Source organism: Adiantum capillus-veneris, chromosome 12 (genome assembly GCF_014529385.1).
Source record: "Adiantum capillus-veneris isolate H3 chromosome 12, ASM1452938v2, whole genome shotgun sequence".
NCBI lineage: Eukaryota > Viridiplantae > Streptophyta > Polypodiopsida > Polypodiales > Pteridaceae > Adiantum > Adiantum capillus-veneris.
The window spans coordinates 154,443,652-154,465,305 of NC_140942.1; the positions used below are offsets into that span (position 1 = coordinate 154,443,652).

Below are 21,654 nucleotides of genomic sequence, written 5' to 3' on the forward strand. Positions count from 1 at the left end.
TATGATGTTTAATAGAGCCATGTATGAGGGTTCCCCTGAGACTTGGAGTATGTCCACTATTGTGCCTATCTTCAAGTCGGGAGATCCTATGCTTCCCAGGAATTACCGAACCATCATGGTTGGTCACACTCTAGCTAGGCTATATGCATCAATTCATGAGCATGAGTTGAGTGGATGGGCAAAGAGAGAGGGCATACGGGCAGCAGGACGGGAAGGGTTTAGCAAAGTTTTCTCCACTCTTGACTAGATTTTGACACTCAGAGCCATTATTGAGGAGGGCAGACACCATGGCAAGAGGATATATTGTAGCTTCGTGGATTTCCGCAAAGCCTTTGCTACAGTGCCACGAGCCAGACTCATACGCAGATTGCAAGACATGGGGGTGCACATAGCGCTGATCTGGGGGATCTTAGATTTATATAAGACAGTGGTAGGACAGGTACGCCCTACTCAGGGCATGTCCGACATGGTTCACCTGAGTCTATCCCCTGGTCGGCGATACGCACTATCGCAGCCATTCGGCGTAGCTCCCATTTCCTTCGATGCGAGATAGGGCGTTGGGGCAATGGAGAAGAGTCAAATCAATTGTGCACATTATGCTCACTGCAAGTTCGAGAGTCTGAGTACCACACACTACTAGACTGCTCAGCTTTTGGTTACATCCGAACTTGCTTCTCTCACATTTTCAGCCATAACTTAGACCTACACACTTTCCTCTCCCAACCAAAGTGTGGGCTCTCCATTGCGACTCTCATCACCACAATTTTGGAGCATCGAGAGTCACTCATCAGCCATACACATACTACATCACATGTAACTTTGGTCCCATAGGTCATATTTGACCTCCGAGGACGATAATAAAATCTCTCTCTCTCTCTCTCTCTCTCTCTCTCTCTCTCTCTCTCTCTCTCTCTCTCTCTCTCTCTCTCTCTCTCTCTCTCTACGAGAGCATATGCAGCCTTGGGAGGACCGGAGAAGATGTGTTCGCAGGTTCAGTTTCAAGAACCACGAACAAAGCTTTGGCTTTATGAGACCCTAGTGACTTCAGCTATGCTCTACGGAGTTCAGGTATGAGGACCCTCAGTAGACCATCATGGGAGATATGGCAACACAAATGGATGGAGATAAATGGAGCGGCCTTTGGTCTCTATGATCGCTCGAATGATTCGGGCTAAGGCCTCAGTGCCGCATGAGATTATCCAACCCCCCCCCCCCCCCCCCCATGGTTGAGGCATTGACTAGATCAGTATCATTTATCAACTGTTTATGGGATCTCCCTAGGGACAGATATGCTCGGCTTGCCCTGGAGTCATCTCAACAACTAGGCGATACAAATGCGCTATTGGGCAGATACGCACATCCTCACATCAGCTCCAGATCGAGATTGGCCGATTTCGAGGGGTACCAACAAGGGCCAAGATATGTCACCTATGTCACTTAGAACCAGAGACAGAGCTGCACTACACCTCATTGCTCGACGTCCTATGAGATACGTGGCCGCTTCCACTGTCTGTTCAGAAAAGGTTTCGGACCATTTTCTAGAGTCATGAGATACGAGGATCAGAGATGTCTCGGATTATTCCTGCTAGAGCTACGCAGACTTAGGGAGAGCTTGCTGAGGACATCAGGTGAGAGACAGTCTCAGAGACGAATCACAAATTTCTTTACACCAGCCAGGGGAGAGCCAAAGGAGCAGTCACCACAACAGATCTTAGAGCCCACCCACACTAGAGGTATGTTGATTGATTGAGCCATTGAGCTAGGCAGATCCAGACGCCCACGACCTCGAGGGGTCCCCCACCATCGACGAAGGCTGCAACAGAAGATACAGATCACTCTAGCTCGACATGCAAGACGCCCAACCAGAGTACTAACCATGAAGGATGTTGATGAGATTGGACAACGATCGATGAGAGATTTCATTTGAACCCACCAAACCCCTCCCCCCTCTATCTCGTTTCAATCCCGAATCAGCTTCAAATTCATCTCCACAGTGTTTTCTAGTGTTAGTTCCTTGTACTTTTCGTACTCAGACATGATATCAGATTCACCAATTGTAACTTTTTGGTCTCATAGGTTCTTTTGGCCTTTCAAAGACGTTAATATTGTTGGGGTATAGGCGCCTGTGCCTTGCCCGGCCGCCCAGAGTCTGGGCGCCCACTGACTTGTATACCTTATACATAGCATAAGTGTATAGGGGGTTGCTCACTCATTGAGTCACCCCACCCATATCTGTGTGTCGTGTGTCTCCTTCTCTCTCTCACTCTCCGTCTATGGTGCTCTCCAATCCCCTTCAATTGGTATCAGAGCGACAATTGGTATCAGAGCGACAAGTGTGAGAGCGTAGATGGACGGCTTCGCGATGAACTCGTCGGCTATGGCGGAGAGGTCACAGATCTGAGCAACGAAATAGAGGAGGCTTGTGGAGAACCATACAGAGGCTTGCAGGAGAGCTCTCGGGAGCTTCCTAGTGCTCACAGATCAGTCGACAGTTCCTCTACAGATCAGCCCACTATGTATAGCATCTTCCCTCTTCTCGGCAAGCTTTGCAACGGCTACATCGGCGACAGATTGGAGCTTGGAGCTTCCATAGACATGGAAGCATTGTGAGATTGATACATTCAGCTCACGCATCGAGGTGGGAAGTGAGTTTGAGCCTTTCTATGAGCTCAAAGAAGCACAGAAGAAAGTCGTTCAGTTTTTTGGCGGTTTGACAACAGTCTACTGTTTTGCTCATAACTTGAGCTACAAAGCTCCGATTCCAAAACTTTTTGGTTCAAAACGGAGCTGGCTTCAAGCTCTACGACTTTGTAGAAGGAATCATTCTCTGATTCGGAGTGCAGGTGCGTCTGAAATTAAAAACACAGAGACTGTTTTTCAAGACAGTTTTCGGCTCTGTTGTTTTCTTTGCTCTGTAGACAGCTTACCCGTGCACGCTGCAGGTAGCAGGCACACATGAGGTGTTGCAAGATCGGGTTTGACTCCCAGGTACAGGTTGAGTCCAGTACTCCCGAGTCCCAAAGGTGTTGCCAGTTGCAGTTGAGTGTTTCTTCTGCACTGTTGTGGCTTGCATACATGGTCTTTGAGCGGGTAATGCTCTATGTATGCTTATGTGGTGAGCACTAGATCTTGTGAGCAAGTACAGAGGTTGGTTGTGGATGACATGTATGGTCACCTGTGGTACTCTTTGTGAGCATTTGTTGGACACAGGTTTGCAGAGCTTATGCATGTATGTTGAGTGTAGTTTGATGCGCATTGATTGCTCATTGTATTGGCTTGCAGGACAACGGTTATTTTGTGTTGATAGCCCCTGTGCGTCGAAACTCTGGCGAAATTTTCCCAGGAGTTTTATGCGCATCATTTATGCGATCTAGGTAGAGATTACGGGTTGCATTCAGCATTTTCGTGCAGTGTTCTCTACAGGTGGGAGATTTGTGCGTGTGTATGCATCGATACCGCACAGTGTGGGCTTGGTGATTAGCTCACGGTTTGACAGGCATACAGTTATCTTGGCACTCTCACAGGAGTGAATATTGTGATGTATGCTTGTGTGGTTACGAGCTAGGTAGCCGGATTCGAACTAACGGCTTGAGGTTTTTCAGCAGGTTTCAGCTACAAGTTCACAAGTTTACAGGCAGGTTTGAGGGCTTATTTGGGCGCTGAATTTTCAGCCATTGTTTCCTCTTTGCAGGTGTCCATGTATGGCTCAGTTGTAGGCTGATCTGGGACACGTTTGTGACTTGTTTATGCAGCTATTTAAGAGCTGAATTTTGGGGCTGTTTTGGGGCTGATTTGCAGCCATACTTTACAGCCATACAAGAGCTTGGTTTACTCTACAGGAGCATCGTACACTTGGCATTTGGGATTTGCATCATTGCCATTTCTGGAGCACAGTGTGGTTACACTACTGCGAGAGATTTTATGCGTGGATTTGGGTTCGCTAGTGATTGCGAGAGGTGCTAGAGTTGGCACATAGTACCCATTGCACGTAGTACTGGTGCGAGATGGTCGAGTTTCAATCTTATTACAGCCATGCAGAGAGCGAGAGACCCGGACAGTCTCTTTTGCTCATGGGTTGCAGGGTGCTTTGCAAGGAGTGCAGAGTACTGAGCTCGTTGTGCACACAATTGGGGCACGACTTGAGCAGTCACACAGAGAGGTGACAGAGGCAGACATGCATGCTTTGCTAGTGACTGAGCAAAGCAAAGAGTCAATTGTGCGAGATACTCCTATGCAGGATAGACAGGTAGACGGTCTTGCTCTAGTGAGTCACGACAGGAGGACGTTGTGCAAGAGTCTATGCATAAGGAGTTAGAGCATGAGAGCTCTAGTGAGTCACAACAAATTGAGTGGTCATGTTTCCAGTCGATGATTGCAGAGGAGGCTGAGATATCAGCGATTATGCAATCATTCCTTTCTATGCTCGACAGTGGGCATGGGGATATAGTTGTGCAGGATATGTCTTCCAGCAGACATCTAGAGCAGTTGGTTTCCTCTGAGGTTGCACGCCAGGTTGATGTGTCTTTTGCGGACAGTCAGGAGATGCATGTGGCTGACACGCCTTGTCAGTCAGAGATGCCTATTGCCAGGGATATATATATTGATGCATGCTCCGTAGAGCTAGCAGGGCACGCTAGCATTGCATCGGCATTCGGTGGTCTCATGTATGAGATGTTGATCTTGAGACCGGATATCGCAGCTGCAATGGGAGCATTTGCAGTTGGGGTTGTCAGTCGTTTGTTGACTCATGCTGGCATAGTGCACGAGGGAGAAATGCAGGTATTGCGGACATACTTGTAGTACGTGTGCGGTACGTCTGGTGGTGTATGGACTTACACGGGAGCAGGACAGCCGGATGCACATGATCACAGCCAACCAGTGGGCATTGGTTGAGAGCGATTTTCTCTCACCTTTTGTAGTCTTTAGACTAGGTTCCCTTGCTTAAAGGCACAGTCACCTTTAAGTGGGAGGTTGTTGGGATATAGGCGCCTGTGCCTTGCCCGACCGCCTAGAGTCTTGGCGCCCACTGACTTGTATACCATATACATAGCATAAGTGTATAGGGGATTGCTCACTCATTGAGTCTCCCCACCCATATCTGTGTGTCGTGTGTCTCCTTCTCTCTCTCACTCTCCGTCTATGGTGCTCTCCGATCCCCTTCAAATATAACATTTCCTTTCATTTCATTTCTCTCTTTCTCTAGGTTCTCACACACACATTCAGAAATTGACTCCTGACAACAACAAATTCAGGATTTGATATCAATTTCTATACTTACAAAAGAGAATTTCTCCAATTTCATGGCTCCTATACAGCAAGCTCAGCTTGAAGCATGGGATTTAACATTACCCATTGTAAAATATGGAACATCCGGAAGTAGGGTTGTTTTATGCAAGCTTTGTGGAGATGTCCTTCACAGGAGCCTTACTAGACTCACCGATCACTTCACATGGGTGGCAGCGTTGGTGATCATGGATGTAAAAACATACGGGAGGCCACTTTCTTCTCCCATGGTGGCATTGAGGCAAGATGGCTGGGAGTAAAATCGATGATAAAGGCTTCCTTACCTCAAGTAGTCATTGATCTCAAGAATGTGGAAGCTAAACAACGGAGCAAACAAAGAAGTACGTGAAGCTAAAAACAGAGCTCAAGACAAAGTGGAAAACGAGGACATTGCTACTCAAACGACAATTTCGTCGGAAATGATGGTGGCACTTCAAGCACAATTGAGAGATCGTCACATATCAACGAGTCAGGTGTGCTTTCCCATATGTTGCTTCTTCCTCGCAAATTCATGCTTATGCCAGCAAGAAGAAGCAAACCATGCCTTCTCATGTGCAAACCACACTCGCATCACGCTATGCACCAAAGCTTAAGAAAGATGCAGAGATTGCTGATGTATCAATGCAATCTTGCATTTAGAATTGCATGTTCACCTGCATACCACAAATTCTACAATGCCTTAGTTACTGCAGTAGCCGTTGGTGCTACCGGATTACGTCCTGTGAATGCACAGGTATTGAGAACAAAGCACTTAAGGCGCCAAGTGAGGCAAATCAAGAAGGATTTGGAAGGCTTGCAAGCGTGTTGGCAACGCTATGGATGTTCCATCATATCGGATGGATGGAGTGCTATCGTAAGTTGTAACTTTCGACTACAAAGTACTTGTTTTTGCTCTATGTCGTTCATTGTCTATGAATCAATCATCTAAATGGAGAGTGCAATTTTTCCGAAGCCCCACCATAAGATCAACATACTAGTCTCTAGTTGCGCCAGGACCACTTTATTGAGAGCCATTGATGCTTCTACTCCCGGATTGCACATCACAGGTGAATGGATAACTACACATATATGCCAGGCCATTGAGGAGATTGGACCTCGCAATGTGGTCCAAGTAGTTACTGATAATGGCTCAAATTGTGCATCAATGGGACGCATGGTAGAAGAAAATATCCTCATATTGTGTCCACACCCTATGCATCACACTCTCTTGATCTTTTTTGTGAGGATATTGCAAAGCTTCCTTTGGTGGAGCCTGTCTCGAACAAGCTTTGGCACTCTTTCGTGATGTATGTCAATATAACCTGGTGAAGCTTCCCAAGACAAGATTTGGCTACTTGTTCCTTGTGCTTCAGAGGTAAAAAATCTTGATCTTTTTTTTTACCTTAGCTTAACAATTTTCAATAAACTTGTCTAAGTACTCATGAGTCATGAGCTTTCTACTTGTACAATGTAGATTGGTGCAGTCCAAAGATGCTCTACGACGCTTGATTTGCAGTGTACAGTGGGGTAATTGGTATGGAAGCAAGAAAACAAAGGCTATTACTTGGTCAGATCACATTCTTTCAAACAATTATAGATAATTTACTTATAAAGTTTAATTACATTTAACTTTTTTCTTCTAGAGCGGATGATCTTGCACATCTTTGGAACGTGCGATCTGCTTGGTTTCATAAACCAATCCACATCGTGCTATACATGCTCAACAATCTTTACAAGAATCTTGAGCATTGGAATGACCGAAAACTGCTTGCTGCATGGGCGGAATATATCAAAAAAGTTTACACTACTAAAAAGTGTAAGACATAAGTACGAAGCATTGTGTTAATATTTAAAGAAAACGTATCTCAATACACAACCAATGCATCCATCTAATTTTTGCTTCTCTCATTATTCATAGCATTGAAGAGGAATCCATTTTGTTCTCTCAAGATCGACATTACTTCACTCCTGTTGTTGCCTTGGTACAAGAGAGTAAAAGACAAGTTGTCTCATGGTGGGAGATAAATGGACTGCTTACTCCTACACTTTACAAGGTTGCCTTGCGCACCTTATTGCATGAGTGTACCACTCGTGCAACCGAGCGCATCTGGAGCACTTGCGCTGACATTCACACCAGAAAGAGAAACAGGTGCGTTGCAAGTGTAACAAGTTGCTACATTGCTTTATAAGTTCTACCTTTCCAATTTTCCGTTTCAGATGGCTAGCTTCTAAATACTTGATTGTTGTCTTGACTTTTACAAATTGAGTACATCTCAGCTTGACAAGCCGGTGTACGTCTAGCAAATTTCAGACTTTTAGATAAATTAAGGCTTTCACATGGGAATGGAGAGGCGGTGGTCCAATGGAAGGTGAAAGATATTGATGCCTCAATCATTGAGAAGTTCGAACGTAGCTTAGAGGCAAGGAGGCAATTGACATCAGCTTCATTGAAAGACGCACTAATGAGGATCTTGCCTATGACTTTCTTAGACAAGACCAGACACAATTTAGGCGTGTCACACAATCCCATGCTCGTGCTTTCCAACTTGCTATTGAGACCGGAACCATGGAGGCAGATGAGGTTCCATCTCATGCGATATCTACCAGGCCTCGCAGTGGAGGGCATTCTGGTCAACTAGTACTACTAGGCGCTCTCTGGTTATGAGAGACGTTGCTTTCTGAAGATAGTGCATCCAGTAGTGACAGTGATGTTGAGGAGTTTGGTAGCGACTCCTCTGAGGAGGAATCTAGCTAGCTGCTTATCCATATTTGGACAGTTGATATAGTTTGGCCAAAACTCAGCTCATGTATTAGGAACTGGAGGTGTTATTTGAGTCATGACTCTTGTTATGAGCACATGAGTTTAGACATTGTTATTTATTTTGTTGTTGTGATTTATTATGGTTTTGGCTTGGCTTGGTATTTCAATTTCAGCTCTTACCTTGTTCACTTGTGACTCAAGTCTCACATCTAGGTTTTGGTATTTCACATGTCTTGACAAGTGAATTTGTATGCATATTCAATGTATAATTATAGCTCCAAAACGAAACGTTTCAAAAACCTCAAAACTCCAAAACGCACAAAACCCCGACACGTTTCCTATCACACTGATAAAGATGCGTCAAAACCCCTCACATCGACTTCTTACAATTGCATGGGAAGCAAGAAAAAAAGTTAAAAAGACGCATAAAAGCAAGGTCCTGAGCACGGGATGGACGCAAGACATGAAGAAGTGGTTTGGGAGATAGGATACATTACACTTGCCACGTGATGCCTCAATAGACTCCCAAGTAAATGAAGCTTTTCTATTTGGGAGGAATCCGGTGGGTCAAGCTTCATACATTGCACCACCCATATCGCCCTCAACTACAAAACCATGTTCTTCGCTGAAGGAGGAAACCGCACTCACCCTTATATGCTTGAGCCTATCCCCTTGTCAACGATACCCACTATCGCAGTCATTCGGCTTAGTTCCCACTCCCTTCGATGCGACACAAGGCATTGGGGCAATGGAGAAGAGTCAAATCGATTGTGCACATTATGCTCACTGCAAGTTTGAGAGTCTGAGTACCACACACTACTAGAGTGCTCAGCTTTTGGTCACATCTGAACTTGCTTCCCTCACAATTTCAGTCATGACTTAGACCTACACACTTTTCTCTCCAAACGTAAAATCACTCATCAACCGTACACATACTACATCCCATGTAACTTAGGTCCCATATGACCTTCGAGGACGATAATAAAATCTCTCTCTCTCTCTCTCTCTCTCTCTCTCTCTCTCTCTCTCTCTCTCTCTCTCTCTCTCTCTCTCTCTCTCTCTCTCTCTCTCTGATTCTAGTAGTAGTGGTAGTATTTTGTTCTAGTCTTTTTGTACCCAGACATGGTATCAGATTCACAATTTTGTAACAATTTGGTCTGATAGGTCATTTTGGCCTTTTGAAGACGTTAATATAACATTTCATTTCTCTCTCATCCAAGAAAAAAGAATATGATACTCTTGCTAGAAAATCTCCCAGAACGCCCAAATGGTGCCTATTCTGAGAGCAAGCGCAGCACTGTTTACATAGCAGGCCCGTAGACATTAAACGGAAAACTGTAAAACGAGACACAACTAGGCACATGGCCAAACGAAAAAGACTCAAGGCCAGGGTAAAAAACCACTCCTGAAGAAGGTAAAAAGTTCCCTAGCAAGTTCCCTGCCTGTGTCTCTATAGTTCAGTTCAGCAACCCGCACAAATCGCTGCATTGCGTGGCATCCTTTCCCTGCACAATAGAGGCTGCTGTCCCTACTCGCAACCTATCACACAAGTACCAGCTGTCCCCTTGAACTTTTTTAATACAGGGAGCATGTGATTGGGGTAACATGCAAGAGAATTGCCTACAGATACAACACACAGCAGGTCTTCAGCCATTGTTATTTTTACCGTAAGCACAGGACCTGCTTACAACAAGCAAACACAATGCACATTAGGAGGAGAGGAAGAACGAAGGAGCTGCTGAATCTATTGTTCAGCAAATTAAAAAATGGAGAACAAGGTCAGCTCACCTGTGTGCAAATCCCCACCGGCTGTGACAAAGGCAACATTCATGGTCACCAAAAAAAGGATAACACATGTGGAGAAAGAGATGAAAGAACGGCAGACCGAAATGGAAGGGTGGTAGAAAGAGAAGGCCAACCTCATCCAAATGGTCTTCAATGAAGGCTCACAATGGAGGAAAGAGAAGGAAGACCTAGGGGCTGAAGTCCAAGCGCTTCAAGAAGAGGTCTCGACCCTCAAACGAGAGCTTGAGGAAGCTTAAGTTGGGAGGGAACTAGAGGAGGGAGAAATTGAGCCCTCTGTGAGTAAACGAACTCAATGACATCAAAGAACAAGTGCGAAAAATCAAGGAGAAAGAAGAAGCAACACGAAGTAACAACATTATGATGGGTGGATGCAATCACGAAAACACAAAAGAAGGTAGATGAAGCCGAAAAGTGGATAGAATTCGCCAAGAAAGCGAAGGGGAAAGAACCAACAGCCATTCCCGCTCCCACAATCATTAACATGTCCCTAGAAGAAGTGCAAAAAAGGAAGACTAGAGCTTTGCATGTACGTGTAACCGGCCTAAGAGACTATGATAATGTGGAAGGCGAGGTCAAAGATCTCCTACATATGATGGGTGGTGAGGCCAAACACACTAAGGCATGGAGAGTGGGGAAGAAAAGAGAAGGGGAAGAAGGGAATGGGGAGACTTCAAAAGAGAGAGCATTGATCCTTCGTTTCCCCTCCATGGAAGCGAAAAAAGACTTCTTGAAGAAGCGTCCTCTCACAGATTGCTCATATGAAAGAAGTCATGCCAGAGATAAGGACCCCTTTTCAAGGCCATCTGTAACAAGTGGGTGGCTTTCTTAGAACCTAACCATTGTGTTCACGTTTATGTGTTTCATGTGACAATTTTACAATGCTCTGAAAACCTGTCTGAAGACAAACAAAGAAAGGAGCTTCCAAGGCCTAAAACCAATGAGCATACTTGTCAAAAAAGCGATAAAACCAGTGTCCCCCACGGAAGTAATTGGGGCCAGCGAAAGGAATTGGTTGCCTCAAGTTTGAAAAGAAGCACATTTTCTTTCTTCTTATGACATGAAACCTTTAAAAGGTTTGATGTTTCCATCTATTTGTTTCTTAGCCTCTGGTCTAGCCAACCCTGTGAGAAACAATCGGTGAAGTAATTGAGGCCCATCGAAAGGAATTGGGGGTTGAGGCCCCCAATTCCTTTCGATGGGCCTCAATTACTTCACCGATTGTTTCTCACAGGGTTGGCTAGACCAGAGGCTAAGAAACAAATAGATGGAAACATCAAACCTTTTAAAGGTTTCATGTCATAAGAAGAAAGAAAATGTGCTTCTTTTCAAAAAAACTTTTGGACGATGCTAAGATAAAAATCTACAGGTTATGCATATGGTGCTGCAAACTTAATGATAGTCAGCCAAAATAGAAATTTCATGAGCCAACCTTGATCCTTTGACCATCAAATTCATCTTTGAGAGCATGCAGCATCTGGCATTGTGTTTTCCAGCTTAAATGAATCCTCCAGGAGAACAGCACGTCGTCCTTTGTCATCAATCACTTTCCTCTTTTGACAGAGGTCTTCACTATATGTTGTCAAGGTAACGGAAAGCGAATCTTCGACTCATTCAAAACTTTAAGGAAGTGAATCCATTCCGCATTCAAGCAATCTTCACTGCTACTAGCCCAGTCTTCAACATGCTGAACTTCACCAGATGGAATTCTCTTGGTAATCTGGGTGTCTACTCGCAATGTGAGACCTGCCCTCCAATTCCATATGTATTAGCAGCAGAAAGAGTGAAAAGAAAAATAAGTCAAATTCGGAATTTTTCAAGACCTTCCAATACTCTTTAAAGCTTCAGGGAACATCATATCATACCTGCTGCTTTGTCATGGCGACTTCGTTTGGAAGGTCTTGAAATCTTCACTTCCGTTTCAATATCATTGCTGTTTAATTGGCGTTTGTTAGTTGCATTATCCACAGCTACCTGACAAGTGCTTATTACTCTTGCATTTGCATGTAAAGAATAATCCTGAGAAGTTCCTAAATCCGATCTTGTTGCCACAACCCCACCTGTTCCAACCTTTCTTTTGTCTTTATCTGGTCCAGTAACCTTTCTTCTTGGATTTAATGCTCCTCCAAAATATTTGTCTTCCGACACGGACACGAGCTCTTGAGATTTCTTCTGTTCCACAGTTTGCATTAAGTTTTGTGTGGGACCAGCAGTGCTTTTATCAGCACCACCTGTTTCTTGCTTGCTACAATCACTGCCTTCTCTATGGCCATGTCTCTTATCAACTTCTCGCCATGTTTTGAAGTTTAAATGCTGTTCTTGCACTTCACTTTTGTGTGACCTCACTTGGCCTTTACTCTCCCTGCTGCTGTTGACAACAGACAAAATTTCACTTGGTTTTCTTGAATCACAGTCCTCTGACTCTAATGTAGCTGCTAGAGGTTTGCACTGCAACTTGTCGCTATTTGTTTCATACCTGTTACGCAATGTAGTTTGATTATATGCTTCCACTTCTTTGTTCTCATTATATCTAGCTTTCTCCCGAAACGAGCGTTCACCTGCAGTTTCCACAATATCTGTGCCCTTAATGGCATAGTCCCTCATATTCACACCCTTAGCTGCCCTGTTCAATGAATTTTCAGCAGTATCACTCCTTTGAAGTGACCTGTGCACACTGTCTGACCCTTTACACATGGAAAACTCTCCAGAGTCATTCTTAGCCTTTACTTGGTCGACTCTTGCATTGATATGATCTGAGGACACTGTTGACAGCTTTTTAAAACTGCTTTCATTTTGCTCTCTCCTCTCATCAAAGCACCCCTTCTCAAAGAAATCTCCATATGGACCTTTTACTCGATGCAGTAACCCTCTTTCCTTAGCATTTTGAAGAAGGGCAGCCCAAGGCGGGCTTGCCTGAAGGGTAGCAGCATTGCAAACGATCCATAACGAGAACCTGGCCCGCGTCAGAGCTACATTCATTCTTCGGACATCGGCAACAAAGCCAATCCTGGATGAGCTCTGCCCATTCCTGCTCGTTCCACGGACTGTGGAAAAGATAAGTATATCAACCTCACGCCCTTGAAATCCATCTACAGTATTAAATTCTATGCCTTGTGCTATAGTTTGCCCAAGAACTCTCTTAAACCGCTCCCGTAACAAACTAAGCTGTTGCTGGTAAGGAGTTATGATACCAACTTTGCCAGGCCTTATTTCACCAGGATACCTGTAATTGCCAGCATGGTTAACGTTTGTCACAATAATTAATGTGTCCAACATCAATCTCCCAAGCAGTTTCTTCAATCACCCAAAATGAAAAAGAAAACCATAAACTCACAAACATGAAGGTCTATAGAATAACCAAAACAGGAAAAACTTCCCCATGGCAGGATGCACTGCTAATAAACAGAGAGCTGAATTTCAGCAGAGAGGTGATTTTGGCCTGGATGGGCCGCTGCAGCATGGCTTCAATTTCCTCCTCTATAGAGAACCTCGTAAGGGCTGCTCTATGCCTCTCAATAATCTCCTCCTCCATAGAGAACCTTGTAGGGGCTGCTCTATGCCTCTCAATAATTTCCTGGATGCGGCAATGATAAATTTTTTGGTGACGTGATCTTCGAGAGGTAGCAGGGCATCAAGATCTACTAATCTCTGAAGCTTTATATAAGAGAGTTCATGAGCTGACAACTGACGTACTCTAGGGTCCTATTGGAGTTGCTAACTCTAGAAGAGATTTTTCACCTGCCTCTGCCTCAATCCTCTGCTAGGGCGTGTAGGCCTCCACAATAAAGTCAGTTTCTGCCTACATAGGTTTAGCAAGAATAATTTAAGGCATTCGTGGTCAGTGTAATCCATCACCCCGGATAGAGGTCTGAACAAGTCTCTGTAGAGGCCATGAAATCAACTCCGTATTTCCTAACACGATGGGCACCAACAAATGTAATGCTCCTATGAGTGTGTATCTAAGTTGCATAGCTGGCATTTCTCCACTCTCGAGATACCAAAGTGTATCTACATGCCTCTATCTACATCTAATCGGAGGAGATCGAAGATCCAAATCTCTCCTATGACACAACGAAGCCCATATGAAAGTTGCGAGTCCATGTATCTCGGCCGTAAAATAAATCCATCCTCAGGGATTTGAAGAAAGTGCTTTTTGTTAAAATCCATTTTCTCTGCCAACTCTCAAGGAGCCATCCATGTCCTCTCTGTATAAATCTGCATGAGATTCTTGTCTGATAATGGTGTTCATCTGTGAACGTGTAAATTGGATTGATGCTGCATCTAAAGAGTACTAAAAGGGTGACAGGCTGTGCATAGTGAAGCCATGGAACTGAAACCAAGCTGACATATGTGCCCAACATCCAGAGCCTCCCACCATAGCTAGTTGTCGAGCTGACTGGAGGGCCAATCTAAAATACCAATGACTTGGAAGTTCCCACAAGCTATGTATGTAAGACAACGAACCAGTAAGTGCCTCAACAACAACTGAAGTAGCTGCCAATTCCACTCTGACAACTTCATGTGGCACTATGCACAAACATCATATCACCCTATCGATCATAGTGCCTACTGATTATCCATATCTCTCCATCCATCATACATCCGACCAAAACAACTCAATGGTATGGACTAGGTCCCCAATTCCGTACCCCATACAATAATGTCGGGTGCAGCATAAGGGTTTCAAGATTTGAACTTGTATCTAGTACTTCACACAAAGACAATGTTACTTTACTTCACTTGGGAGGACTGAACGCAATGAAAGAGAGAACCACAGAGAACTGCAATGAAATAAAATGATATATTAACAACTTCAAAAGGCCAAAATGACCTATGAGACCAAACCGATACAAACTGGTCAATTTGATACCATGTCTGGGTACAAAAAAGAGATGCTAAAAGTGAAACTAGGAGTGCTACTAGATGGTACTGTGTGGGATATGTGTGATCACTACTACATTGGGTGTCTAGAACAAGAGAGTGATATAATGGTCGTGAGTCTATCCTCCTCTGTACTTTGGATGTCTACATAGTATGGCTCGAATCCTCAGCTGCAGTCTCTGCCGATGTTGCGAAGCTCCTCTCCTTAGTCGCGGGCGTCTCGATCTACCTAGCTCCAGTGCTCGATCAACGAGGGTACCGCGTGTGTGAGTTTGAGCTGAGCTTGCAGCGGCATCTGCTCCTCTGTCACTCCAGTGTCTGGTGAGAAGTAATCGGTAATCTGTCTTTGGGATTGTCTCTCTTCAGATCTCCTCAGTAAGCTTTGTGTCTGTGTAACTCAAGTAGATACAGTCCAAGGCATCTCTGGTCATGATAGCTCATGACTCTAGAGAGGAGAGGGATCCGAGTCGTCTTTGAATAGAGAGTGGAAGCGACCTTGTATCTCGTAATACACTGTACACTGACATATAATACATCTCCATCTCCGGCTCTGTATGGCATAGGCGGCATATCTTGCTGACTGCTGGTATCCCTCTTAACCTACCAATCTCAATTCTAAGCTGGTGGGAAGATGTCCGTATCTAAGCAATAACCCACGAGAAAGATTAGTATCCATATAGCTGGGTCGAATCACAAACCCATCCCCTGTGGGTTGGAAACGATGCTCTCTATAGAAATCCATCATCATACCCAACTCCTCTATCGGTTCTATCCATGCCCTCCTGGTATCCAACAGGGTCAGGTCTTGGCGAATGAGTAGTCTTGTAATCTCCACCTGTGTAAGAGACAGCGATGGTGCATCAAGGGAGTACTGGAAGGGGGGTAAGTTGTCCATGTTGAAGCCATGTATCTAGAACCATGATGACATTTGGGCAAACCAGTATGATGTGTCCCCCTACGAAGATAACTATCTAGAGGACTCAAGGGCCACTCGGGCATTTCTATCTTTGGTAAGCATCCCATAAGCTGTGCATAAAGAAGAGTGATCTAGTAAGTGCCTCTATGTCCTTGGGGGGGGGGGGGCTGCCAACTCCGCTCTAATGATCTCATGTGGTATGGAGGCCTTGGCGCTAATCAGCCGAGAGATCATAAATAACAAGGGCCTCTCCATACCTCTCCACCCTCCCGACCTACAGAGGGTCCCCAAACCTGAACCCCATAGAGCATAGCCAAAGATACTAAGGTGTCAAAGAGAGAGAGTTTTGTTCGGGGTTCCTGGAACTGAACCTATGAACACATCCTTTCCAATCCTCCCAAGGCCGCATATGCTTGGGTTAGTCTAGTCTTTGCTGCTCTCTTCAAAGAAAACCTTGGCCCAATGAAAACTATCCCAAGATAATTGTATACATGTGTGTACTCCACATTATCCTAACCATAGGTGAATGTAGGTGTTGATCTCTTGATCCAGTGCCATGTGGTGTCAAACACCATAAACTTGGTTTTACCAAGGTTTACAAACAATCCACTCTCCTCTGCAAAGCTATGTAATGCATCCTCTAGTGAGTCCGATATGCACACAATTCTCACTATATAGAAACAATAGAATCCATGTCCTTGCCAATTGGACGCGGCGACGTCTGTCACCCTCTCTGTCTACATACATAACCAAATAAGAGTAGGGGACAAAGGACAGCATTGTTTCACTCCAATAGTGGAGTGCACTAAATCAGATATCCCCTCTAGAGTAGGTACATGTTCCACCAATGATTTGTATAGAGCCATGATCTCCAAATCAACTCATTGGGCACCCCCATCTCCTGTAGTCTGTGCATCAATTTGGATCTGGGAACCATGTCAAATGCTTTCCAGAAGTTCACAAAGCTACAGTAAATCCGTCCCCCATGTGCCCTCCCCTCCTCGATGATGGCTCTCAGTTCAAAATGTGGTCAACGGTGGAGAAGCCTCTCCTGAAACCTACATGTCCCGTTGCCCGTACACCCTCACTCTCTACCTATTTGCTCAACTACTCCCCAAGGATAGATGCATACAACCGTGCCAATGTGTGTCCAATCATAATAGTACGGTAGTTTCTAGGCTCCGTAGGATCGCCTGCCATGAAGATAGGCACAATAGTAGACAGTCTCCAAGTCTTAGGTAGACCCTCACACATGAAACAATTGAACAGGACTGCAAGAACCTTGCCAACATATCTCTAGCATGTATAAACTGCTCAGCTACGAGGTCTTCATGATCATGTCATCCGGGTATTCATCTTGTCAATGGTCGTGTTTACCATCTCAATGATAAAGAAGGTACCTGTAGATTGGGCATGGCTCAGGAGGGTCTGGCAGGGATGTCTGTCCAAGGACCATAGATAAGGATGTCGTATACTAGCCTCATTCATTGGGGGAAGTGATCCTTGGGGGAGGGGAATGCCCACGAAAGAGACACCATGCCTCTTCTGAGTCTCTGCTCAAGAAAAATTGGTATTAGTCCCACTCCAACTGAGCTAGGAACACTCGCTTCTTCCATTGCACAAGAAAGACGCAGTAACGCTATCCAAAATTGTCTGTGATCGATGATCCCAAGGAGAAGATCCCTCTGAAGTCGTGCTCCCATCTCTCTACATTCCTCATCATACTAACTGTTCCGAGGCATGCTCTCATGTCGACGTCTATGGTTAGGCTGAGTATGTGGGTATGCCTCTGTTGCTGCATCATGCAATCACTTGTGTAAAGTGGGTGAGCTCCTCCATTGAAAGTCTTGGCGTGGCTCCCGTTCATAGACGACCATAGATCTCCTCTGTATAGATAGGTTAGTCTCATGTAAATATGTAGTGAGTGTGTGTCTTCCTTCCTGACATCTGGGTTGTACTATACTGAAAGGAGACTAAAAATGTCAAAAGAGCATGATCCAGTGCTACACCCATTGATCTGGGTCCTACAATGAAATCCTCAATGTAAGGGACGAACCTTGGCTGTGCCATGGTATAGTCCATTGTACTCACCCCATGCCTATGTGGGAAGCAAGTAAAAGCAGCTGTTGCATGAAACTGGTGTGGGCCATTAGGTATGGTCAATTCATGTGAGGCCCCTATTTTTATCAAATATCTCTGGTACTCGGTATACTCATCCTGTGAACGTCTAACCAGCCCCATGTCACTCGTATCTAGCTCTCTTAGTATCTCGTCTGAAGAATCATAGAAAATTCTTTCATGATTTCTTGCGCGAGCATTAAAGTCCCCCAAGAGAATGATGTCACCATCTCTAGGAACCCCCTATATGTCCTCATCTAGTGCAGAGAAAGGAGACTGTCCTCTAGGTGCAGCATATACTGTTGTGTTGAAGGCAAAGTAACATATAGCAATGTGCAAGAATCTGCCTATCTCAGCTCTCACCCACATGTATGTGGCCTGAGCATCTCTCCAAACAACGTGCAAAAGAGGTTGTAACTCCTCTCTAAATAGGACTCCTACTCCTCCTTACCCCTTTCCCCTGTGCACTGATCTCGTCTCTGCTCGACAAGCTGTCTCCCACCTATATCCAATCACATGTGGCATAGGTTGTCCCAGTGCTTCGTGTGTCTCTGACTAAAAGACAATGTCTCTCCCCAGATAGCTGTCCTCAAAGGCCCCTACATCAAGACGAAGTGACCCGTTACAGTTCCATGCTGCCATCTTTAGTGTTGTCCCACAGGTCTCGCACCGTCGCGCCAATATCACCACCCTTCTATCTCGGTAAAAGGCAATCTTACCTTTCCCTTGCCGCTCTATTATCCGGTATTAACTTCTGCACATGAGCAATTGGCGAGAGGGTGAGGTCATCTCCAAGAAAGTTTCCCGTCTTCTTAAGAGTTGGTCTCTTCTTCAAAAAGTCCTTCGCTTTGATGGAGGGGAAACGAAGAATAAGTGACCTTTCCTTCAAGGTTTCCCCATTGCTTTCGTTTTTCTTATTGCCCACTCTGCAAGCTCTCGTACGCGTCGGCTCATTAACCCCCATCATAGTCATGAGTTCTTTTCCCTCTTCGTCTACATTATCTTTGTCTCTAACGCCACAAATTCTCACATGTAAGGCAAGCACACGTCTCCTTCGCTCCTCCTCTAGTGTCAAGTTAATAATAGTGGGTGTGGGCGTTGTTTCCTTGCCTTTTCCTTTCTCGGCAACCTCGGTCCATTTCTTGGCCTCATCCGCTTTTTGTTGAGTCTTTGTAATAAACTCCACCCAAGAAATCGTCATTTCTTTGTGCTGCTCATCCCCCTCTTTGATTGCCCGCACTTGCTCTTTAATCATGCTGAATTCTTCAATTACTATGGATTGAAGCTCTCCCTCTTCGAGTCTGTTTCGTGATCGCACCTCTACAAGCTCCTCCTTGAGTAATGCAATCTCCTCATCTAGGGTAGTCACACGACCTTCAAGTATGTTTATCTTGCTTTCCTGAGTCGACACGCGTTCTTCACGTTATTCAAGCGTCTTTATTGTGCCTAGGGCGTTGTGTTAATCTTGTTGATGGTCTCGCACATTTCTTCTTTGGATTTCGGAATGGTGTCCTCTAGAGGCTCGTCCTTGTCAACTTCCTTCATGTTCGAGAACCACAACAGGAGAAGGAGAGATAGAGAGCGAGAAAGAGAGTAGAGAAAACCACACTATGTAGATACGTGTTTCCACATTATGTATACATGTGTGTTGCACATTTGTCCATCTAAACTAATAGGTATTCCCACATCACAAATACATGCTTATGTCACACCCATCTACAATCTCTGCAATTCTGAAAACCTGACAATTTTTTGTGCTCCTGAATTTTCTGAATTTCTTGCAAGCTCTTGGAGTTTCTGAAATCTGGTATCTTAGTTTCTGCACTGCTGAAATCTCAAATTTCTGCAGGGAAAAATACCTTTCTGCACTTTCAGCGAGCGAGTAGCACGAGGAGTGGGCTGGGGTGGGTAGAGACGTGCTACGAGGCGTGCACTGAGGGGCTGAAGGAGCGCGATGGGGTGGGTAGAGCGCTTGAGGGAGCGCGAGGGAGCGCGAGGGGTGGGCAGAGGGGCTGAGAGAGAGAGAGAGAGAGAGAGAGAGAGAGAGAGAGAGAGATGAAATGAAATGAAATGAAATGTTATATTAACGTCTTCAAAAGGCCAAAGTGACCTATGAGACCAGAAAGTTACAATGTGGTGAATCTAATACAAAGTCAGAGTAACAAGAGTAACAAAATGACAAAACGACAAAATAAAATACAAGATGACAAAATGACACAGAGAGAGAGAAATGAAATGAAATGTTATATTAAAGTCTTGAAAAGGCCAAAGTGACCTATGAGACCAGAAAGTTACAATGTGGTGAATCTGATACAAAGTCAGAGTAACAAGATGACAAAAATGAAATGACAGAATGACAAAATAAAATACTATGGAATCCTAAACTGCTAGGTGTGCTATTCGCCAGATACGCACATCTTCACACCAGCTGCAGATCGAGACTGGGAGATACAGCGGAGTACCAACAGAGGCCAGAACATGCCCCCTGTGTGACATCGAGCCTGAGACGGAGTTGCACTATACATACCACTGCCCTGTCTACTATGAGATACGAGGCCGCTTCCATTGCTTGTTCAGAGAGGGCTTTGGACCATTCTCCACAGTCAAGCGGTACGAGGATCCGAGATGCTTGGGTTTGTTTTTGCTCGAGCTACGCAGACACAGAGAGAGGCTAATGAGAGGAGAGGCTAGCCAGTCTCAGAGAGAGAGAGAGAGAGAGAGAGAGAGAGAGAGAGAGAGAGAGAGAGAGAGAGAGAGATGAAATGAAATGAAATGAAATGTTATATTAACGTCTTCAAAAGGCCAAAGTGACCTATGAGACCAGAAAGTTACAATGCGGTGTATCTCATACAAAGTCAGATTGAAAAAATAAATTCAACTAGGATAACAAAATATAAATACTACGGAATCTTAAACGAAGCTGATAGGTGTGAGGTGAAAGGCGTGAGGTGAAAGGCGTGAAATGTGTGAACTAAGCAGTACAATGTGTAGACAATATGGGAGGGAAGTAGAGAACCATCTTCATAGAGATCCATCCTCATCTGCACTCTGGACGACGAAAAAGTATGGCTCGAATCCTTTGTTGTAGCCTCCTTCGAAACTGTGTAGCTCCTCTTCTCCATCGGGGTCGTCTAGATCTCCCTAGCTCCAATGCTCGGTGTATGCGAATGCCAATAGAGCGGGTAGACCTCTCCACTGTTGGGTGCTCCTTTGTCTGTTCTTCTGGGTGTACAATATCTAGTGTAAGGAAATTTGTGATCTGTCTCTAGGGTTGTCTCTCATCAGCTCTCCTAAGTAAAGTTTCTCTATGCCTGTGTAGCTCAAGTAGATATAGCCCCAGACATCTCTGATCTTCATAACTCATGACCCTAGATAGAGGCCCAAAACCTTCTCTGATAAGACAATGAAAATTCCCTCGTATCTCATAGTACACTGTGCGATGACATATGTAATGTACCTCTGTCTCTGGTTCTAGATGGCATAAGCAGCATATCCTGCTATCTGTTGGTGTCCCTCTGAATCTGCCAATCTCAATCTCGAGCTGATATGAGGACGTGCGTATCTGGCCAATGGCACAACGCAAACCATGAAAAAGATGCTTGTCCATATAGCTAGGTCGAATCGCAAACCCATCCCCCGTGAGGTGGAGAAGATGCTCTCTATAGAAAGCCATCTTTGTGCCCAACTCCTATATCGGCTCTATCCATGTCCTCCTCATGTCCAGCTGGATCGGATCCTGACGAATGAGTCTATTAATCTCTACCCGCGTCAGAGACCTCAAGGTGCCTGTAGAGAGTATTGAAAAGAAGGCAACCTGTCCATGGTGAAACTATGTGTCTGAAACCATGATGCCATCTGTGCATACCAGCATGATGTCTCCCCATTAAGAGCTAATTGTCTGGAGGACTCTAGA

The 21,654-nt window shown here is 44.9% G+C and overlaps 1 protein-coding gene across 8 annotated transcripts in view; it reads right to left on the reverse strand.

Moving 5' to 3' along the window:
- Positions 1 to 21,654, reverse strand: part of LOC147446715 (P-loop containing nucleoside triphosphate hydrolases superfamily protein) — a 223,318-nt gene that overhangs the window by 99,091 nt on the left and 102,573 nt on the right. For 7 of the 8 annotated variants that reach the window (XM_086525883.1, XM_086525880.1, XM_086525885.1 and 4 more), the window contains exons 21-22: positions 11,692 to 13,049; positions 11,259 to 11,572 (exon numbers count right to left, since the gene is read on the reverse strand). In XM_086525883.1, coding sequence (XP_086382009.1) covers positions 11,409 to 11,572; positions 11,692 to 13,049 — 1,522 coding nt within the window. In that variant the 3' untranslated portion in view covers positions 11,259 to 11,408. The remainder of the gene's footprint in view (positions 1 to 11,258; positions 11,573 to 11,691; positions 13,050 to 21,654) is intronic. The other variant, XM_086525886.1, reaches the window with a different exon arrangement.